General features: G+C 46.5%; 1 protein-coding gene across 10 annotated transcripts in view; it reads right to left on the reverse strand.

The window, feature by feature from the left end:
* Positions 1 to 18,220, reverse strand: part of L3MBTL3 (L3MBTL histone methyl-lysine binding protein 3) — a 153,367-nt gene that overhangs the window by 24,477 nt on the left and 110,670 nt on the right. For all 10 annotated transcript variants that reach the window (XM_039531841.1, XM_039531836.1, XM_039531842.1 and 7 more), the window contains 2 exons: positions 11,863 to 12,012; positions 1,997 to 2,161 (listed from right to left, as the gene is read on the reverse strand). In XM_039531841.1, coding sequence (XP_039387775.1) covers positions 1,997 to 2,161; positions 11,863 to 12,012 — 315 coding nt within the window. The remainder of the gene's footprint in view (positions 1 to 1,996; positions 2,162 to 11,862; positions 12,013 to 18,220) is intronic.

An 18,220-nucleotide genomic window follows, 5' to 3' on the forward strand; every position in this document is an offset into this window, starting at 1 on the left:
AGACCCTGAGTGGTCTCGATTGGTCTTATACGACCTTTCCCTCGGCAGTCGACAGGGAATGGCTCCTCTGCTTCTTCAGAGAGGTGCCTGCTCTGGAATGTGAAGTGGAAGCATACTTAGAACCCCACGACAGTCTCCAGCCTGATGATCGCCTCAGTACCAAAGCAGGGACCACAGTTGGGAATTGCTCCCCCACACAAAGAACAGTGTTTAAACCCCTATGAGGGCATCACCGAGAAAATCTAAATTATCATAACTAATGCTAATCTAACACTCAGTGTTCTACTAACTATTTACAAGAGAAAACTAAACTAGTTGAGAGGTTGTGAGGTTAAGACCACACAGAAAACTCTGATTCCAGCCATGGCTGGTGCAAAGGAACTGACAGGGCCGGTGCAACCCATTAGGCGACCTAGGCGGTCGCCTAGGGTGCTAGCATTTGGGGGGCGGAATTTCGGGTCCTTTGGCGGCAGCCGGATCTTGGGCCGCCCCAGTCGTTGTCAGCATTTAGGCGGAGGGACCTGGGGCAGGGGGGCGTGGCACAAAGGGGATCTGCTCCCCGCCTCAGATCACCTCTGCTCCACCTCCTCCCCTGAGCACGCCGCCCCGCTCTGCTTCTCTCCCTCCCAAGCTTGTGGCACGAAACAGCTGATTGGTGCCGCAAGCCTAGGAGGCGGGAGAAGTGGAGTGGCGACGGCGTGCTTGGGGAGGAGGCGGAGCAGAGGTGAGCTGGGACGGGGAGCTGCTGCATGGCTCCCTGGGCTGGGGGGAGATGCCATGGGGGGGGGGGGACTCAGGGCGGAGCTGCCTCGGCGGGGGCGCCTCAGGGTGGGGGGGGTGCGGAGAACTGCCACAGGGCTCGGGCGGGGCACAAAGTGGAAGTTTTGCCTAGGGCACAAAACATCCTTGCACCCACCTGGGAACTGAGGGAGGTTCGGGGCAGCGCCGTCTCATATACCCAGAGGAGAGGCTACAGCCACGTGGTGCTTGTGCTGCCCCTCTACAAGTACTGGTAGACAAATTTACACTGGGTGCGCACACACCTAAGTGGAATGCATGGCTGCGTCTACTCAAAGTTTTCAATTACTGCTATGTTCTTTTTTTTATTCGTAAACATCTATATCAAAAAGTAGATTTGCAGATACTTTAATTAAGAAAGAAATCACTGAGTAGATCCAAGTTTCAGGGGATTGAACTGCTTCTTAATTAAGCAGTAAACTTCAATAATCTAAACATTACTTTGAGATATCTACTCTATTTGATTAACATTCCTAGGCAGAGAACTGTATCTCAACTAATTTGCTATTATCACCACTTATAATATGGGTGTTATGAATGTTTGAGATAACATGAAGATGCATAGAATTAAGGAAGGCTGTCTCATTCTAGTGTAGGCTTATAGCCACCAAAATAAGGCTTCAAATTTGCAATGAGTTTAACTTGAGTAGATTGCTTTACCCATATGAAGCCCCACTGAAGTCACTGAAATGTATACATTTTAATTTCACATATATTGACAATAACTTTTCTATAACACTAGTCAAAGTGTCTACTTTTAAAAACTAGCTTTAAATTTGTTTTAAAATTTAGATTGTTTTAAAAACTAGCTTAAACACACCTTGCTCCTTTCAGCCCAAACAATTAATACAAAACCTCAGTTAGCTAAATAAGCACTTTTCATTTAAAAATGTGATTTATTTTTAAGGAGAATGCAGGGAAATTCCTTACCTCTATAGAGTCAATAATTTCCCTGTTCAGGAATATATGTATCCCCTCATTTTTCCCTATGCTTTGCATTATTCACTAGCTATATACATTATGACACACTATTATTCTAGTATTTAATTTAGAGACAACTGCATGGCTTCCTCGTGTCTCCCCACGCCTTCCTGGGAATTTCACTAATAAATCATTGTACTGTATTTATGTAACAAGTTGCATTTCACATGTAGTCTCCAAACAATCCATATTTCAAAGGTAGTTGAAAGACACATACCTAGAGGATTTCTTGTCTTTGGCATCACATAATAGAAGCTCTTTGCAAGGAGATTTATTTTCTGCATCTTCCTGCTTTGTCGTCTCTGACACAGATTTCCCAGATGATCGATTATGAGCTGAAGATTTTGAGCCAGTGTGACCAGGGCTAGGACATTTTCTGTCACTATTAAAACAAATTGATAAAGTTTTGAAATCTGAGCTGACAGTTTATTTTCTATGTGGTTGAAGATTAATTGCTGTAATTAAAGAAATACTGATACAGGAAGAAATCATATATTTAAAGAAAAATAAAATGTCCTTCCCTGCTACTAAGAAAACTTTACAAACTGACAAAACTGGATCTCCAACTCAAGCCACAACTTCAAAGCACTAGGTATACAGCTATTTTTAGAGCACTCACCAGCCCTCCTAGCGCAAGTCTGTCGACCTGGGATTGGAGGCTCACTGCCACTTGCTCCAAAATGCAGTGTAAATTTATCCGCATTGTCACAGGTAAAACTCCCACTGACTTCAATGGGAGTAGAGTTTGCCCAACACTGAGTGCTTTTGAAAAGTCTACCAGTATAATATGAATACAAAAGAATTTTAAAATTTCTTTTCACAGTTTTTGCTTTAAAAAATGTATGCACTCTTGTGTCTTGGACAATCAAAACAGATTAGGGCCTGATACTATTCCCACTGAAGTGAAGTTACTGTAGGCACCAATGGAACTAGTCAGTTTGTAGTCAATTTTACTTTCTAGTTCTAATACATTAGCACAATCCTACAATTTGGGGATAATTTAACCAGATAGTGAACTTCTAATAGCTGAACACCCTCTTTGTTTTTAACTTAAAGTGGGGCTTCTCCATGAAAACAGCACTTAAACTACTACATATTCCAAATTCAAGGGCATTATAAGTGAAAACTGAGTGAAATTCTGGACTGCAAAAATGTCACCATTAGCACATTTCACTCAAATATAGCCCTTAGAAATATTGCAAACCCCTCTCCACTGCAGGTATTTGCAATTGATTTTGGTGTAAAAGCCTGAAACTGTTGAAAATAAACATATAAGGAGCCCCTTGCCACCACAAGCATTTTCTCCCAGTGCTTCTAATAAAAAAGTTACTAACCTTTCCAAAACTGTTGCTCTTTGAGAGGTCTTGCTCATGTCCATTCCACGTTAGGTGTGCGTGTGCAGTGTGCACCGTCGCCAGAGATTTCCGCCTCAGTGATATCCGTCAGACCAGCTCTAGCGACCTCTGGTGCCCTGCACTCAGGCACCAGTATAAGGAGCCTGATGGCCCCACATCCTCTCCATTCCTTTTTGCCAGCTAACTCTGACAAAGAGGCAGGAGGGTGGCTCATGGAATGGACATGAGCAACACATCTCGAAGAACAACAGTTATGGAAAGGTTAGCAACTCTTTTCTTCTTTGAGTGCTTGCTCATGTCCGTTCCACGGTATGTGACTCCCTAGGGGTACCCGAGGAGGAGGGCTCAGCGTTCATGGACATGTGGATTGTAACACTACTCTACCAAACTTGACATAATCTCTTGCCTGCTGGGTGATAGTGTACTGGGAGGAGAAGGTATTTAACAATGAGCAGGTCGCTGCTCTGCAGATGTCTTGGATTGGGACCTTGGCCAGAAACGCCGCTAATGAAGCCTGAGCTCTTCTTGAATGAGTAGTCAAGATGGCAGGAGTTGGGACGCCTGCCTGCTCATAGCACATACAAATGCAGGAAGTGATCCAGGATGAAATTCTCTGGGCTAAAAGCAGTAGGCCCTTCATCTGCTACTGCCACAAAGAGGAGCATGGATTTATGGAACGGCTTGGTCCTCTCAATGTAGAAGGCCAGGGAGTGTCTAACATCCAGTGTATGGAGAGACAGTTCCTCTGAATTCTTGTGCGATTTCAGGAAGAAAACTGCCCAGAAAATAGCCTGATTATTATGAAACTGCAAGACCATCTTTGGGAGGAATGCTGGGTGGGGGCGCAGTTGAACCATGTCGTTATATGGAACATTGTATATGGGGGTTCCAATGTAAGGACCCTGATTTCTGAGACCCTCCTGGCCAAGGTAATTGCTACCAGGAAAGCAATCTTCCAGGAGAGATACGACTGAGAGCACAACGTCAGCAGCTCAAAGTGGGGCCTTGTGAGTCTTATGAGGACTAGGTTTAGGTCCCATGGTGGGACAGGTTTGCAAATTTGAGGGTAAAGTCTCTTAATTTAATGAGGAAGCAGATGGACATTTCGTGTGAGAAGACAAACCTACCATCCACTGGAGGGCTGAGATAGCCAGCAGATGCACCTTGAGAGATGAAACGGCTAGGCCCTGTTATTTCAGATGGAGCAAGTATTCTAGCACGAATTGGAAGGGTGACTGAATTGGTGAGAATCCTCGTTGGGAAGACCACACCGAGAAATGCTTCCACTTGGCTAGATAAGTCACTCTAATAGACAGTTTCCTACTACCTAGCAAGACCTGATGGACTTGTTCTGAAGGGGCCTGCTCTGCCGGGTTCAACCATGGAGCTTCAATGTGGTCAGGTAGAGGGTCCTGAGGTTCAAATGGAATAAATGTGTGATCTTGCGAGATCAAGTCCAGGAAGGTTGAGAGTGGCAGCAGGGGTGCTACTGACAGATCCAGCAGCGTGCCAAAGCAGTGTTGTCACAGCCATGCTGGGGCTATAAGGATGACCCTTGCTTTGTCTCGCTTGACTTTCAGAAGGACCTTGTGCGCTAGAAGAATGCGAGAAAACACACAGAACAGGAATTCTGTCCATGCAAGTAGGAAGGCATCTGAGAGAGAGCCAGGGCTGTGACTGTGCAGTTAGCAAAACTGATGGCATTTCCTGTTCTGTTTGGTTGCGAACAGGTCTACAGAGGAGATTCCCCACCTCTGGAAGATGGATCTGGTCTCCTCTGAGTGAAGGGATTACTTGTGGTGAGAAGAGAAAGACCTGGTGAAAGAGGTGATCTGCCAGGCTCCCAGACGTCCCACAGGTGAATGGCCTCTTGATACAGAGTAGACGAACACACTATTTCCTGTCTGTTGATGTAAAACATGGCTGTCATGTTGTCCGTGAGCACTCATACAACTTAGTCCGTAATCTGGGGTAGGAACACTTGGCAAATTAAGTGGACTGCTCTGAGCTCGCTGACGTTTAAATGCAGGGAGAGCTCTTCCTGGGACCACAGGTCCTGAGGCGCTTGAGGTGAGCCCCCCAACCTAGTTTGGATGCATCTGAAATTAGGGATATGGAAGGTTGGGGGGTAACAAAGTTAACTCCTGCACATACTGAACGGGGATCTCTTCACCAGTCGAGAGAGACAAGGACCAGAATGGGGACTATAAGCACCTATTCCAAGTGGTGATGGTACACATAAGCCAGTCAAACTTGAAGGGGTCTGAGGTGTAGTCTTGTGTGTCGTACCACGTAAATGCACACAGCCATGTGACCCAAAAGTTTGAGGCAAAAATGGACTAGCATGACCAGGTTGGCCTGACTTTGGATATCAAAGCCGACATTGTTTGGAACCGAGACTCTGGGAGGAAGACTCTGGACCAGGTAGAATCAAGCACCATTCCAATAATCTCTATCCTCTGGAGGGAACAAGAGACAACTTTTGCTCATTTATCAATAGGCCCAAGGCACAGAAGGTGGCTTGGACCAGGCTGATGCCGGCTTTCACCTGAGCCTTGGACCAGCCCTTGATCACAGCCAGTCATCAAGGTAATGATAGACTTGAATGGTGTGCCTTCTGAGGAAGGCCGCCATCACCGGCATGCATTTTTTGAAAACCCGAGGGGCTGCTGACAGGCCAAATGGGAGGATGGTGAACTGGCAATAAGTTGGTTTACAATAAATCTGAGGAATCTTCTGTGGCCCCGGAAGATGGAGATGTGGAAATAAGCATCTTTCGAGTTGAGGCATACCAGTCTCATGGAACCAGGGAGGGAATAATGGAGACCAGGGAGACCATGTGGAACCTCAGTTTCCTAAGATAATTGTTGAGGCGACGCATGTCTAGGATGGGTCGAAGCCCCAGGCCCCTGTTGCACCTCAGTGCACCTCATGCGGGCGTGGACACATGTTCAACAATCAATATGATTGGTAACAGAGTCCAAGCCCGCATGAGGTGCACTGAGGTGCAACAAATGGTGACCCCGACATGATTCGTATCGAGTGATGATAGTGTCGGGAGCCTGAGCCCAGAGGCGGGCGGCTGGGAGCCGCGGCGGGGAGTGCTTGAGAAGCCCCCGGACCCCGACGTGACTCGTATCGAATGATGATAGTGTCGGGAGCCTGAGCCCAGAGGCGAACGGCCAGGAGCCTGAGCCCAGAGGCGAGCGGAGGAGCTGCAGCGGGGAGTGCTGGAGAAGCCCCCGGGCGTCCGAAAAGAGAGGCGCACCTGAGCCCTGAGGAGAGCGGCTATAAGCCGCGGAGGAGAGGGGCGGCTATAAGCCGCGGAGGAGAAGGGCAGAGCAGCTAACGTGAGTACCGCTGTATCAGCTGAAGAAAAGATAACACAGAAGCTTTATTTGCACATTATGAACCGACAGGGGGGAAAGATTTCCCCTGCTGCACTGATTTACTTATTAAGAAGAGAGGGGGAGTTGGGGAGGCTCCTCCTGACCGGCCTTCGGGCACAGGACGAGGAGGTGCTCCGCTGGAAGCGAGCCCTGGACGGGAAGACGTTGGAGTGCACGGCGCAGGCAGAGGCTCGTGCCGTGGCCCCGGAGGTCGCTCGGACCTACAAGCAAGTAAGTTGTTTTGGCAGGAGTCCGAAGAAGGCGTCCTACGCTGGCTGGTCTAAGCCTGGAACAGTGCCGGGAAAACCGTTATGCTTCTCCGGTATGAGCAGCAACAGCTGGGTGTTCTGACACAGGATTTACAGTTTAAAAGAAGCCAAGCAGGGAAAGAAAGGGAACAGGATGATTTAACCGAAGAAAAGCTCATTCTTTTCTCGCCCCAGTCAAGGACGCACATTGCTAACAGCTAAGACTTGGCGAATAGCCCAGACTAAAGAGAGCTTGACTGGGCCCAAAAAAGCTAATGAGAGCTACAAAATCCTGCCAGGCACTAACGGAATGTGTTAGCTGTCTCCTTTTGCAGGTATGGAAGAGCTGCCCAAAGATTCTAGCAGCCCTGCCAATTTTGCAACCAGGAGACTGATTGCCTGGACCCATGATTTTATTGCAAAAGACCCCTTTACATCAGGAGAATTTTCCTACTGATGATTGGCCTAATTATTTTTTTAGTTTCATTGTGCTTTTAAACAGCAGGAAAAAAGGACAAGGTAATGTGCTGGTTAACCTCTCCCTTGTCCGCTGCAGCCCCCATTGTGTTATTGGATTTTCTTTTTTTTTGTTGTTTTTTGAAAGAAGCAAAATTACTACAGGATGATGTCCTGGTAAATTTCCCCCGTAGAAGCTGAACCACGACGGTGGTGGAAAAGAAGAAAAAACATTCACGTTGTTGATATTGCCAAAGTCCAGAAATTCCTGATTAAAAAGACATTGAGAACTGACCCTGGTGAAGAAACAAAGAATTGTACACTGGCAGGAAGAAATTTGGGACTCCTGCTGAGAAATGTGATGTTAATTGGATTTTGGGATTTATTTTACAGGCTGCGCCCTGTGTTTTGGATACATTTTTTTTAGCATGTATTGCCCCCCCCCTATTTTGGTAGCCCTCCCTAATTGGATTGTAAATGATATGCCCTTATTTTGTTTCATTGTTGAAGCTCCGCTAAGCCCAGTATAGGTTGGAGTTGGTGAGTTATATGTTGTTTTTGTCATTAGTTTCATGACCCAGAAGCTATTGGCGGAGATGGTATGGGCTATTACTGAGGCTGAGGAAGCATTGCCGTGGGAGCTAGTATGTTTGAAATTTTGAATGACCAGCTGATGGCCATTCGGAGTGATTTTGAGCACCAGGATAGCCCACTGCCCTTCCAGATACTTTAGGAGTACCATTTGATCTGGGGCTGTAGACATATACCTAGACACTATCTGGGTGGAAGTGTGAATATTTGCAGTGCTCCTCCCCAGCATGTGGACCGGTTGGGTTGGGGGGTGAGGGCTCTCACATACCGAACCCCTGCCGGGTTCATGGGGAGGATGATTGTGGAACTAATTACCCCAGTTTTTTAGAGTTTAATTGTTTTTTGTTTTTAGAGTTTGAGAAAACTCGGCCAAAAGGTTTGTTGAGTATTCTCAAAGGGGGGAGTTGTGGGTTATTTAGGCATAAATTTAGGTAATTTGGGAGAATGGCTTTGAATTTATGTGACCCAAAGTACCTTTATGTAAAGTGCTTTTGTTAGCCTTATTAGATTTTTGTTAATTTTGTGTTATGTGCTTTATCCGGCCCGCATGCAACGCAACAGCCCCCTCTCTTGGCTTTCGATATTAGGAAATAGCGGGAGTAAATCCCTTTCCCTCTCAAATTCTGAAGCACTTCCTCCACAGCCTCTACCTGCAGGAATAGTACTAGAACCTCCTAGACTAGAAGTTGTTCATAAGAGGGATGGGGAGTGGTAGGGAGGGGTGGAAGAAAACTGAAGGGTGTAACCTTCCTCCACTGTACTCAGCACCCAGTGGTCCGAGATGATGAGGGGCCATGACAGGCTGAAGTGGGAGAGTTGGTCTGAAAACAAAAAGGGGGCAAGATCCAGTAAGGGAACTGATATAATGCCCTCGGGTGCCCCTTCAAAAGTTCCGTTTGGGGCCTCCCGGGTATCTGTGAATCCGGTAGTGAGGATGAGGTGGAGGGGGCAGCTGACTGTGCTTGTAACCCCTGCTCCGTTCTGAAACGGGTCCTGCCGAGGCACCAGAGCCGAGAAGCAGGTCAGTTGTTGAGGTCTGAAATGATTCCTTGAAGGTGCTGGGGAGTAGAGGCTCAGGGAGCTGAGGGTAGGCCTGAAATCTTTCCAACCATAGAGAGTTTTGAGTCTGTCTGCTCAGAGAAGAGGGAAGTTCCCTCAAAGGGAAAATCTTGGATGGACTGCTCAGGTGGAACTCCCAAGACTGGAGCCAGAACACCTCCTCATGACCTCAGCCAAAGACACTGTTCTGGCTGCCACATCAGCTGCGGCTAGGGCTGCTTGGAAGGAAGCCCTAGCTATGGTCTTCCATTCCTCCATCATAGTGGAGAATTTTTGCCAGAAGTCCTGTCGCAATGAGTCCTGAAACTTTGCCATCGAGTCCCAAATGTTATTATAATACTTCCCAAGCGAGCCCTGCTGGTTGGAGATGCAAACCTGTAATCCACCCATAGAATAAATCTTTCTACTGAACAGATCTAGCTTTTTAAAGTCCTTTTGCTTGGGGGTCGTGCCTAGCTGCCCTTGTTTGGCTCTCTCATTGGCCACTGCGACCATAAGGGACCCGGGAGGAGGGTGGGAATTCAGGTATTCATATTCCTTGGTAGGAATGTAGTACCTTTTCCCTGCCCTCTTTGAGGCGGGAGGCAGAGAGGATGGGGACTGCCATAGGGACCTGACTGGACCCATAATGATGTAATTGAGGGGTAGGGCCTCTTTTGATGGGACCATGGCAGCCAAAATGTCAACGAGGCTATGTGAGAACTCTTTAAGAACCTCCACCTCTAGCCCCAGGTTAGAAGCCACAATTTTCAATAGCTCCTGGTGACCTCTAAAGTTGTCCTGTGGTACCGAGCTGTTCAATCTGAGGAGGAGGAGGAAGAGACCTGTACTGGTGTGGGGCCTTCCTCCTCCTCTTCTGCACTGATCACATCACACAGGCCTAAATCCTGAGTGTTGGTACTGAGCTTGCTGCTACCAGAGTCTGGGTGAGGCGCCAGATGGCGTGGGAGTCCTTCTCTTGGACACCATTGAGTATGAACAGCTGGAAGAGAGAAAACCCCACAGATTCCAAAATGGCCATTGGACCTGCCAGGTGCTGGGGGCAGCACCCATGCTGAGATTCAGTGGGATGTAAGTTAAGTACTAGTGATGGCCCCTTGGTTGTGTGCAGGACTCCACCTCCAAGTCAGAGGGTGAGTCATCTTGAGGAGACCATGGGAGAGGATGGTACCCCCTTGCTTCTGCCAGCTGCTGCTGAAGGTCCGAGAAGTCTTCGCTGATGACAGTAGGACCAGTTTTCCCCGATCGGTACCAGAGGATCCAGTGCTGGATAGGAGCTCTGGGTAACCTGTTCCCTTCTGCTCGATGCTCTCATCGGCACTGGTCAGCAGAACCTGGAGTGTCATCAGTTCTTGGACACTGCAATGGCCTCCGAGGTGGATGGCATCACAATCCCGCTGGTGCCACAATATTCCCCCACTGTCAGTGGACAGTCCTGCATTAGACTCAGTGAGCAGGGTTGAGTCGACGGTGCTGCTAGTGGAGCGGCAGTGGCCCAACAGGGGTCACACTCCGCTGCACTCCCCTTGCTTGTCCTTTCTCGGTTCCAGGGAGTGTCCCCTCTCAGACCATGTTTCTTGTGTTTCTTTCTCAATATCAGAGTGGTTAAGCGGTGCCGAGAAGCGAGTTGCCAGACGAGCACTTCACACCGAAACTGAGGTGCTCGATGCCAAGTCCGACTAGCTTGGCTCCAATGCCAGCCTAAGTGCAGCTTTTATCAGGATAGCCCTTAGTCTAGCCTCCCTGTCCTTTTTCGTACCAGGCTGAATTTTTGGCAGATTTGACAATGCTCTTGTATGTGAGCTTCCCTCAGACACTTCAGACAGCTGGAATGTAGGTTGCTCACCAGCAAGGGTTTGCTGCAGGAGGTGCAGGGTTTGAAACCTGGAGACCGGGGCATGCCCGGCCCCAAGGGCACAGGATGCTCCTCTAAGCTACAAGAGGGGGTCTAACTGTATGCACTAATACTGTATACACTACTACTAGAAATTAAAACTCAAGATAACTAACTAGAGAATAACAGAAATCACTGACTGATTGTCTTGCCGAAGCAAGAGAAGTTGTTTCAGCAACTGTTGTGGGTAGTAAGAAGGAACTGAGAGGGTGCGGGGTTGGCCGGGCCCCTTATATCGGCGTGTGAGCGCACAGCATCACAGGGCACTAGAGCGAGTGTGACAGATACCACTGAGGGAAAAATCTCCAGCAACGGCGCATGCAGCGCGTGCGCACCTAACACGGAATGGACATGAGCAAGCACTCCAAGAAAAATAAATCGCCCCAGGGTCTTAACTCCATACCTGTTGCTGCTCTTGCAAAACTCACCCCCAATAATTTGATTCCCCACTTTCTCCCCAGTAAAACCAAATTTATTAGGGCTGAAACAACGAGGAGTCTTCTGGCACCTTAAACACTAACAAATTTATTAGCGCATAAGCTTCGTGGGCTATGACCCACTTCATACTTCTGAAGAAGTGGGTCATAACCCGCAAAACCTTATGCTCTAATAAATTTGTTAGTCTTTAAGGTGCCACAAGACTCCTCGTTGTTTTTGCTGAAACAGACTAACACGGCTACCCCTCTGAAATTTATTAGAGCTGTTTTTCAAGCTTCAACACTCATATATACACGTCAGTGAAACTGCTCTAGCAAATGTAAAAACAAAATGAATCATTTCCACAAGTGAAATTAACCATTAAACAACTGATTTTAAACAATAATTAACAGCTTAATGGTCTGTACACTTAGCAGGAGTGAAAATGCACTCTTGCTAAATCAAACATAATGAAATCAACATCAATTTTTGTCAGCTCAATCATCTGCAGGCTCAGCTCTAACAGGGCCATTTCTTCTCTGGAAATAGTAATGTAGAGAAAAGCACAGGCCTTTCGAGACAATACAGCCTTCAAGTTCTGTAAATTATGTAATATAGCAGTTAAATAAAATGATATTATTGTAAGTTGTTAATACTATTTAGATCTTAATTACTTGATTACAGGAGAGGCTGATCTTTCATTTACTTCTGTCTTTCTGTTCTTGGGGACAGATGGACTGGCTAGCGGCATCTCTCCACTTAAACGATCTGGTAAGATACGTTCTTTGTTCAAGTTGACGTCAGAATACGGGCAGCTGACAACACTGAAAATTGAAGAGGAGAGGAGAAATACTTCCATTAGCTCAGACACTGAACAAACCTTCCTTAGTTTAAAGTGAACTGACTATAGTTTCCGGCCTGGAAAAATGAACAACAAAGATGGAAAGAAATACCTTGGTGTATTCTCACTTTAAAATATTATCAAATACATTAGATTTTTGACATGCCAACCTGTTTGCATCTATCTTACTCTTTCTTTCTACAGCAATTTACTACCACAGAACCAGTATTATGGCATAAAGTCTAGAAACCAATAGAAAACCAAGTACGGATGGATGTTCGTTAAAACACCGGCTAAAAGTGAAAACCGGAACTGTGCTACTAACCAAACTCAAGCAGCAAATATTTCTTTTTACTTCACAAAGAAGCAAACCTGCTGTGTTGCTGTCTTGATGCTTTTGTTTTCAAATCGGCTCTTTCCCCACAACACAACTGCCTCAGAATACTAGCCAGACTCCCATGGATACTGGTCCTCCTCCCATTTAGGTTGTCCTGCTGATTTCTGAGTGGTCCAATAGTATTGTATTGAGAATATAGACCAGACATCATGCCCAGTTATCCTTTGCTTCTGACCATACTCCCCTGACCCCACAAACTATTTGTATGGAATCAACAGAATCATGCTACCATGGTTATTTGTCCTGCAACATACTTTACAGAAAGAGTTACCACTACACTATTCAACTGGGACTGGGAACAGTGATTGGCCCACATTCTAATTGGCTGTTAGCATTTTTTAAATTATATTACATTAAAAAATACGTTAAAAATGTTATTTATATTACAAAGCCAAGCACTTGAAAGTTAGGAAATGCCAGATTTACAGTTGTTCACAACTTGGCCCCTCCTGTGCAGTGAATGAGGCAGGGGTCCTGTGGAAAAAGTAGTGTATGATCATGTAATTAAAGGCATTATCATAATTACACAAAAGGGATGAATTAAGGTTGCCTGGGTAACTCTAAAACAGACATTTACTAACTTTAAAGTCCTTGACTTTGCAACCTAAATAACCTCTCTCTTTCCCACTCTGGGAGACAAAGGACTCCTGTTCCAAGGGGGGGGGGGTGTCCCCAGATGTAAGGGAACTGAGCCTGGCGTAAGATCGGGAGAACTTACAGAGCTCATCTCTCTCCCCTTCACGCTAAGAGTTAGAGCAGTTTGTGCCTTATGTGCTGCCCCTGGGAATGGAGGGGATAGGAAACTGGAGCCATATTCTGTGTCTGAGGGGACTATGAGGGCAGCCCACTTTGGCTCTTTCTTCCCCACTGCCCGGGCTGAAGGAAGTTCCTCCTTGATCTGATGCCCTCGAGGAGGGATGGGATGTGTGCCAGGTCCAAGGAGGAGGAGCTGCTGGGGGAAGCCCAGCTTTCTCTTCCACTCTCCTGCTATGTCTGCTTTGGCAGCTCCCAGCTGATCAGTGCAATGTCTGCTGCTGCAGCTGCTTTGGCAGGAATGGGAGCTCAGCCTCAGGATGTTCACTGATTTTGGCAGGCTGCACCAATGTTTTCCCGAGGAATTCAAGTTAGAGAAGGAAATGGTGATTTTTAACCTTTAACAACATTATGTCCACGAGGCCATGTGACCCAAAAGCTGAAAGCAAGCACACCCTGTTGTCATTGGGTGGGACCTGAAGCTTTGGGAAAGGAAGGCTATGGACTGACACCTTTCCATTGGGAGGTAAGCTGTGGCAGTCCTGAAGTCGAGGACTGCTCCTATGAAGGTTATGTGCTATACTGATAGTAACTTAGATTTGCCCAAATTCAGTTTCAGGTCCAGACAGGAAAACAGCTTCCTGATGATTAAGATATTGTTTTGGATCTGGTGGCTTGATGCTCCATGAATTAGCTAATCATCAAGGTATGGAAATACTTTAACACCAGAACGATGGACATGGGTTACTACTACTGCCTTGCACTCGGTGAAGACCTCTGGGGCAGATGACAGTCTGAAGAAAGTATCGCCCTGTGGAAGTACGAGTCCTGCAGATCAAGGGCAGCATACCAATTTCCAGGGAAGGGATGAAAGAGGCAAGAATGATCATCCTGAACTTGATTTTTTTGGTTAAATAATTTGCTTTCTTAGACCCAGAATGGGATGGAGGCTACCAGATTTCTTTGGGATCAGGAAGTACTGGGAATAGAAGCCTTTGCCTCTATGTTGGTAAGAAACTTCTTCTGTTGCTTCCAGTTCTAGAAGAGACTATCGTTCTTGAAGTAACACAATCTCGGAGAAGGGTCCCTGAAAAGGAAAGAGGAAGGTGAGTTGGGGAAGGAGCAGGGGCGGCTCTAGCCGTTTCGCCGCCCCAAGCACGGCAGCACGCCGCGGGGGGCGCTCTGCCGGTCGCTGGTCCCGCGGCTCCGGTGGACCTCCCGCAGGGACCAGAGGACCCTCCGCAGGCACGCCTGCGGGAGGTCCACCGGAGCCGCCTGCCGCCCTCCCGGCGACGGTCAGAGTGCCCCCCCACGGCATGCCGCCCCAAGCACACGCTTGGCGTGCTGGGGCCTGGAGCCGCCCCTGCGAAGGAGAAGGAGGTAAACTGGCTAACGTATCCCTGACTCACTGTGTAGAATACCCATTTGCTTGACGTGATGCTTTCCCAAGCACAGTGAAAAACGGAGAGGCATGATTTGAAGGGAGAAGATATGCTGTCCTTGATTAAGAAGTCAAAATGATTGCTTGGATGCTACAGCTGTTGGGTGAGAAGGGCTTCCTGCTGATGAAGACGGTTGGTGACATCGAGGAACCCTGGAGCTTCTTTTAGAGACAGACTGTGACCTCTGTTCAAAAGAGGGTCTGGAATAAGATGACAGTCTAAATCAGTGGTTTTCAGACTTTTTTCCTGGGGACCCAGTTGAAGAAAACTGTTGATGCCCATAACCCAACGGAGCTGGGGATGAGGAGTTTGGGGTGTGGGAGAGACTTAGGGCAGGGGCAAAGGGTTGGGGTGCAGGGGTGAGGGCTGGGGTCAGGAATGAGGGGTTCAGGGTGTGGGAGGGGGGTGCATGAAGGGGTCAGAGCTCTGGGCTGGGGGTGCAGGGTTTGGGGTACAGAAGGGGGCTCAGGGCTGGGGCAGGGCGTTGGGGCTTACAGGTCAGCGGCGAGTCAGGATGCAGAGGCAGGCTTCCTGCCTGTCCTGGCCCCACAGACCCCGCTGCGCCCTGGAAGTGGCAAGCAGCAGGACCAGTTCCTAGGTGGAGGCACGCACAAGCGGCTCCACGCAGCTCTCGCCCGCAGGCACTGGGCCTCCCCCCCGAGTGCAGAACTGTTGCTCGGGGCGGGAGCAGCACGCAGAGCCCCGTGGACACCCTGCCTAGAAGCTGGATCTGCTGCTGGCCACTTCCGGGGTGCAGCATGGTGTTGGAAGAGGGAGGCACTAGCCTGCCATAGCTGGGCAGCACCGCCGACAGGACTTTTAACGTCCTGGTTGGCGGTGATGACCAGAGCCGCTAGGGTCCCTGGGTGCTGAGCAAGGTGACCCAGTGCCTTACATGCCTTGACCCAGTACTGGGTAACGAACTGAACACTGAAAAACACTGGTCTAAATTGTTTCCTTTTTGTAACCTGAGTGTAAACTCTGAATTAATGACGCACTGCACAAGAGTCCTTTAGCGTATGCATAATGTCATCTGTTTTGGCAGAAACAGTTTAGACCCCTCAACAGGTAAGTCTTCTATTGTATTCTGCTGCTCCCTTGGAATGCCAGATGCCTGAAGTCAGGACAAATGCCGCATGAAGACTGCAGCAGCTACAAAACATGAGGGCATATCAGCAGCGTCTAAGATGTTCCTTGGAAACTAAAGCGAAACACTGTTCCCCGTATTCTTCTGGCAGCTTTGTCAGCAAAGTTAGAAATTGCACAAAAATTAATAAAATCATATTTTGACAAAAGATCGTGATAATCTGCAATGCTCATTTGAAGACTGGCAGTGGAATAAACCTTCCAGCCATTTTAATCCAACCTCTTGAATTCCTCATACCTGGGAGAGGCTTTTGAGCGTGATCGATGGAGGAAAACATATTTTAATTTGAATATTTTAATTCTGACTCCTTTACATTGTTGTGGCTTGGAGAGCCTTGCTCCCCCCCGCCACCGCTTTAACCTAAATGTCTCTCTCCTGGTATTGCACTGGGGGGAGGGAGGGGAGGGCTGAGAGACAAAGGCGCAGACTCTGACTCAGCAAAATAATCATGTGCGTGCTTGATACCAAAGGGACTTAAGTATATGCTGAAATGCTTTGTTGAATCAGCATCATAGAGTGATTAAGGCCAAAAAGACTTTGTCAGGAGATGTAGGGTAAACTCTCAGCTCAGCCACTGAGCTAGTGTGTGACCTTAGGCAAGTTGTTTAATCTTTCTGTGGCTTTCCATGCTCGCAGTGGTCTTCTGTGGCTTGATTTATTAATGTACATGAAATGTTTTGAGGTTTTTGCTGGAAATTTCTATAAAAATATATTAAATATTATCGTTTAGGTTGTATATTATTAAAACAAACATTACAATGGAATCTGAAAACATGTTTGTCTTCTTTTCTGAAGGACACATTTAATTTGTACTTAGCTAAAATAATAACATTCTGCAAAGGTGGGGGGGGGTGATTGGGAGGGGGAGATATTACAAAACATCTTGCACAAAACTCCCACCAGAATCTTTAAACTACACACTCTGAGACTTCTGTTTATCAACTGTGTTTACACTTTTAAAATTCTTAAACCTGAATTTAAACAGCCTTAAATCTCATTCTTCTTGGAACTTGCTTACATAAGTCTGTGGTTTTTATTTTAATATTTTTTGCACCCTTTGCTTTAGCATTTTTTTGGTGCAAGTCAGCTTCTAATTAAGGTACTACAGAAAGTTGTAGGAACATATCATAATATAGTCCTTGATGTTTGGATTACTCAGAGGAGTAAAAATAAAAAGAATTCCCATGATTTCCATTTGTCAGTTTAATTTTAACAAAGCACAGCAAGCATGAACTTACCTATGAGTTATGTAGGTTTAAATCAATCAGTGAATCCCTCCTGAGCCTCACTGCCTCCAGCTTTCCATTTAACAGGCCAGCTATGAAGCATTAATAATTAATCTTGTTATAACTACATTAAATACAATGTTTTCTTTATATGAGTCCCTATATGTCTTAAAGACAACTGACTTCATTGACTTGACAGGCCTGATAAGGTGGCTATTTGTAAATTAAGTTTGTTTTTCAGCATTTTCTCTTTCTGTAGTACCTTAAGAGCTCTGGGGATTTATAATGGCATACTAAACCATTCAACTCTAGGTCACTGCTTTGAGTTCAATCCAGGTTAGTTAGAGACATTAAATTATCATCAGAGCTGGTTCAGGGATGAATGTCCAATTTTACAAAAGCCCCCATCACAAACAGTACTAACTGACAAACTGAGCCGACAGCTAGAGGACTGAATTGGCACGGAGACTAAGCTACACTAAGTGAGGGCTGCGCCACATTAAGATGGCTGTGTTGGGAGAAGCTTGCATTGCAGGTGCCTATACTGCAACTGTTCTGGGGACACAGGACTACTGTTTCCGGAGCTGTCAATCCAACACCTTTCACAGGCTAAGCACATCATTTATTTTAAGAAAAAGAACTTTACTCTGGAAGACTCAAGAATAATTAAGAAAGAGTAAAAACACATACTGCTTATTATTTCTGTTTCTATGGCATTCACGGTCTCTCCCATTGATGGATACTATAATTCATGCAACTAAGTTACAGATTTTGAACAAATAATAAAATTGTGTCCAGTTTTATTGCTTTGCTGCCTAGGTAGTTCAGCAAATATAATTATGTTCACTGTAATCACTCACTACTTGCCAAACATTAGGTCTTTACTAAGCACAAGGAACACAAGAGATACTAATAAGGAAAGGAGGCCATTCCCAATACTGTAATTGAAACTCTGGCTCAACATGAGCCAGTATTTTCTCTCAACATCCACATATTGTTAAGGATTGCCTGAAACTATGATGAATAGAGAAATGTTCTTTTTCCACTCTGCTTAAGTGAAAAGCTATGAATGTGCTACAACTGAGGACCTCTGGAGCAGACTAGCTTTAATGTTTATTCATCGAGAGTTGACCCAAGACACTAGCAAACTACAAAATACAAATGATTGCTTTTCAGGACTGCAAGGATTTGAAGATTGTTGCTTGCTATAAGCACACATTTCACTA

The sequence above is a fragment of the Mauremys reevesii genome, linkage group 3 (genome assembly GCF_016161935.1).
Source record: "Mauremys reevesii isolate NIE-2019 linkage group 3, ASM1616193v1, whole genome shotgun sequence".
NCBI classification, from domain to species: Eukaryota; Metazoa; Chordata; order Testudines; family Geoemydidae; genus Mauremys; species Mauremys reevesii.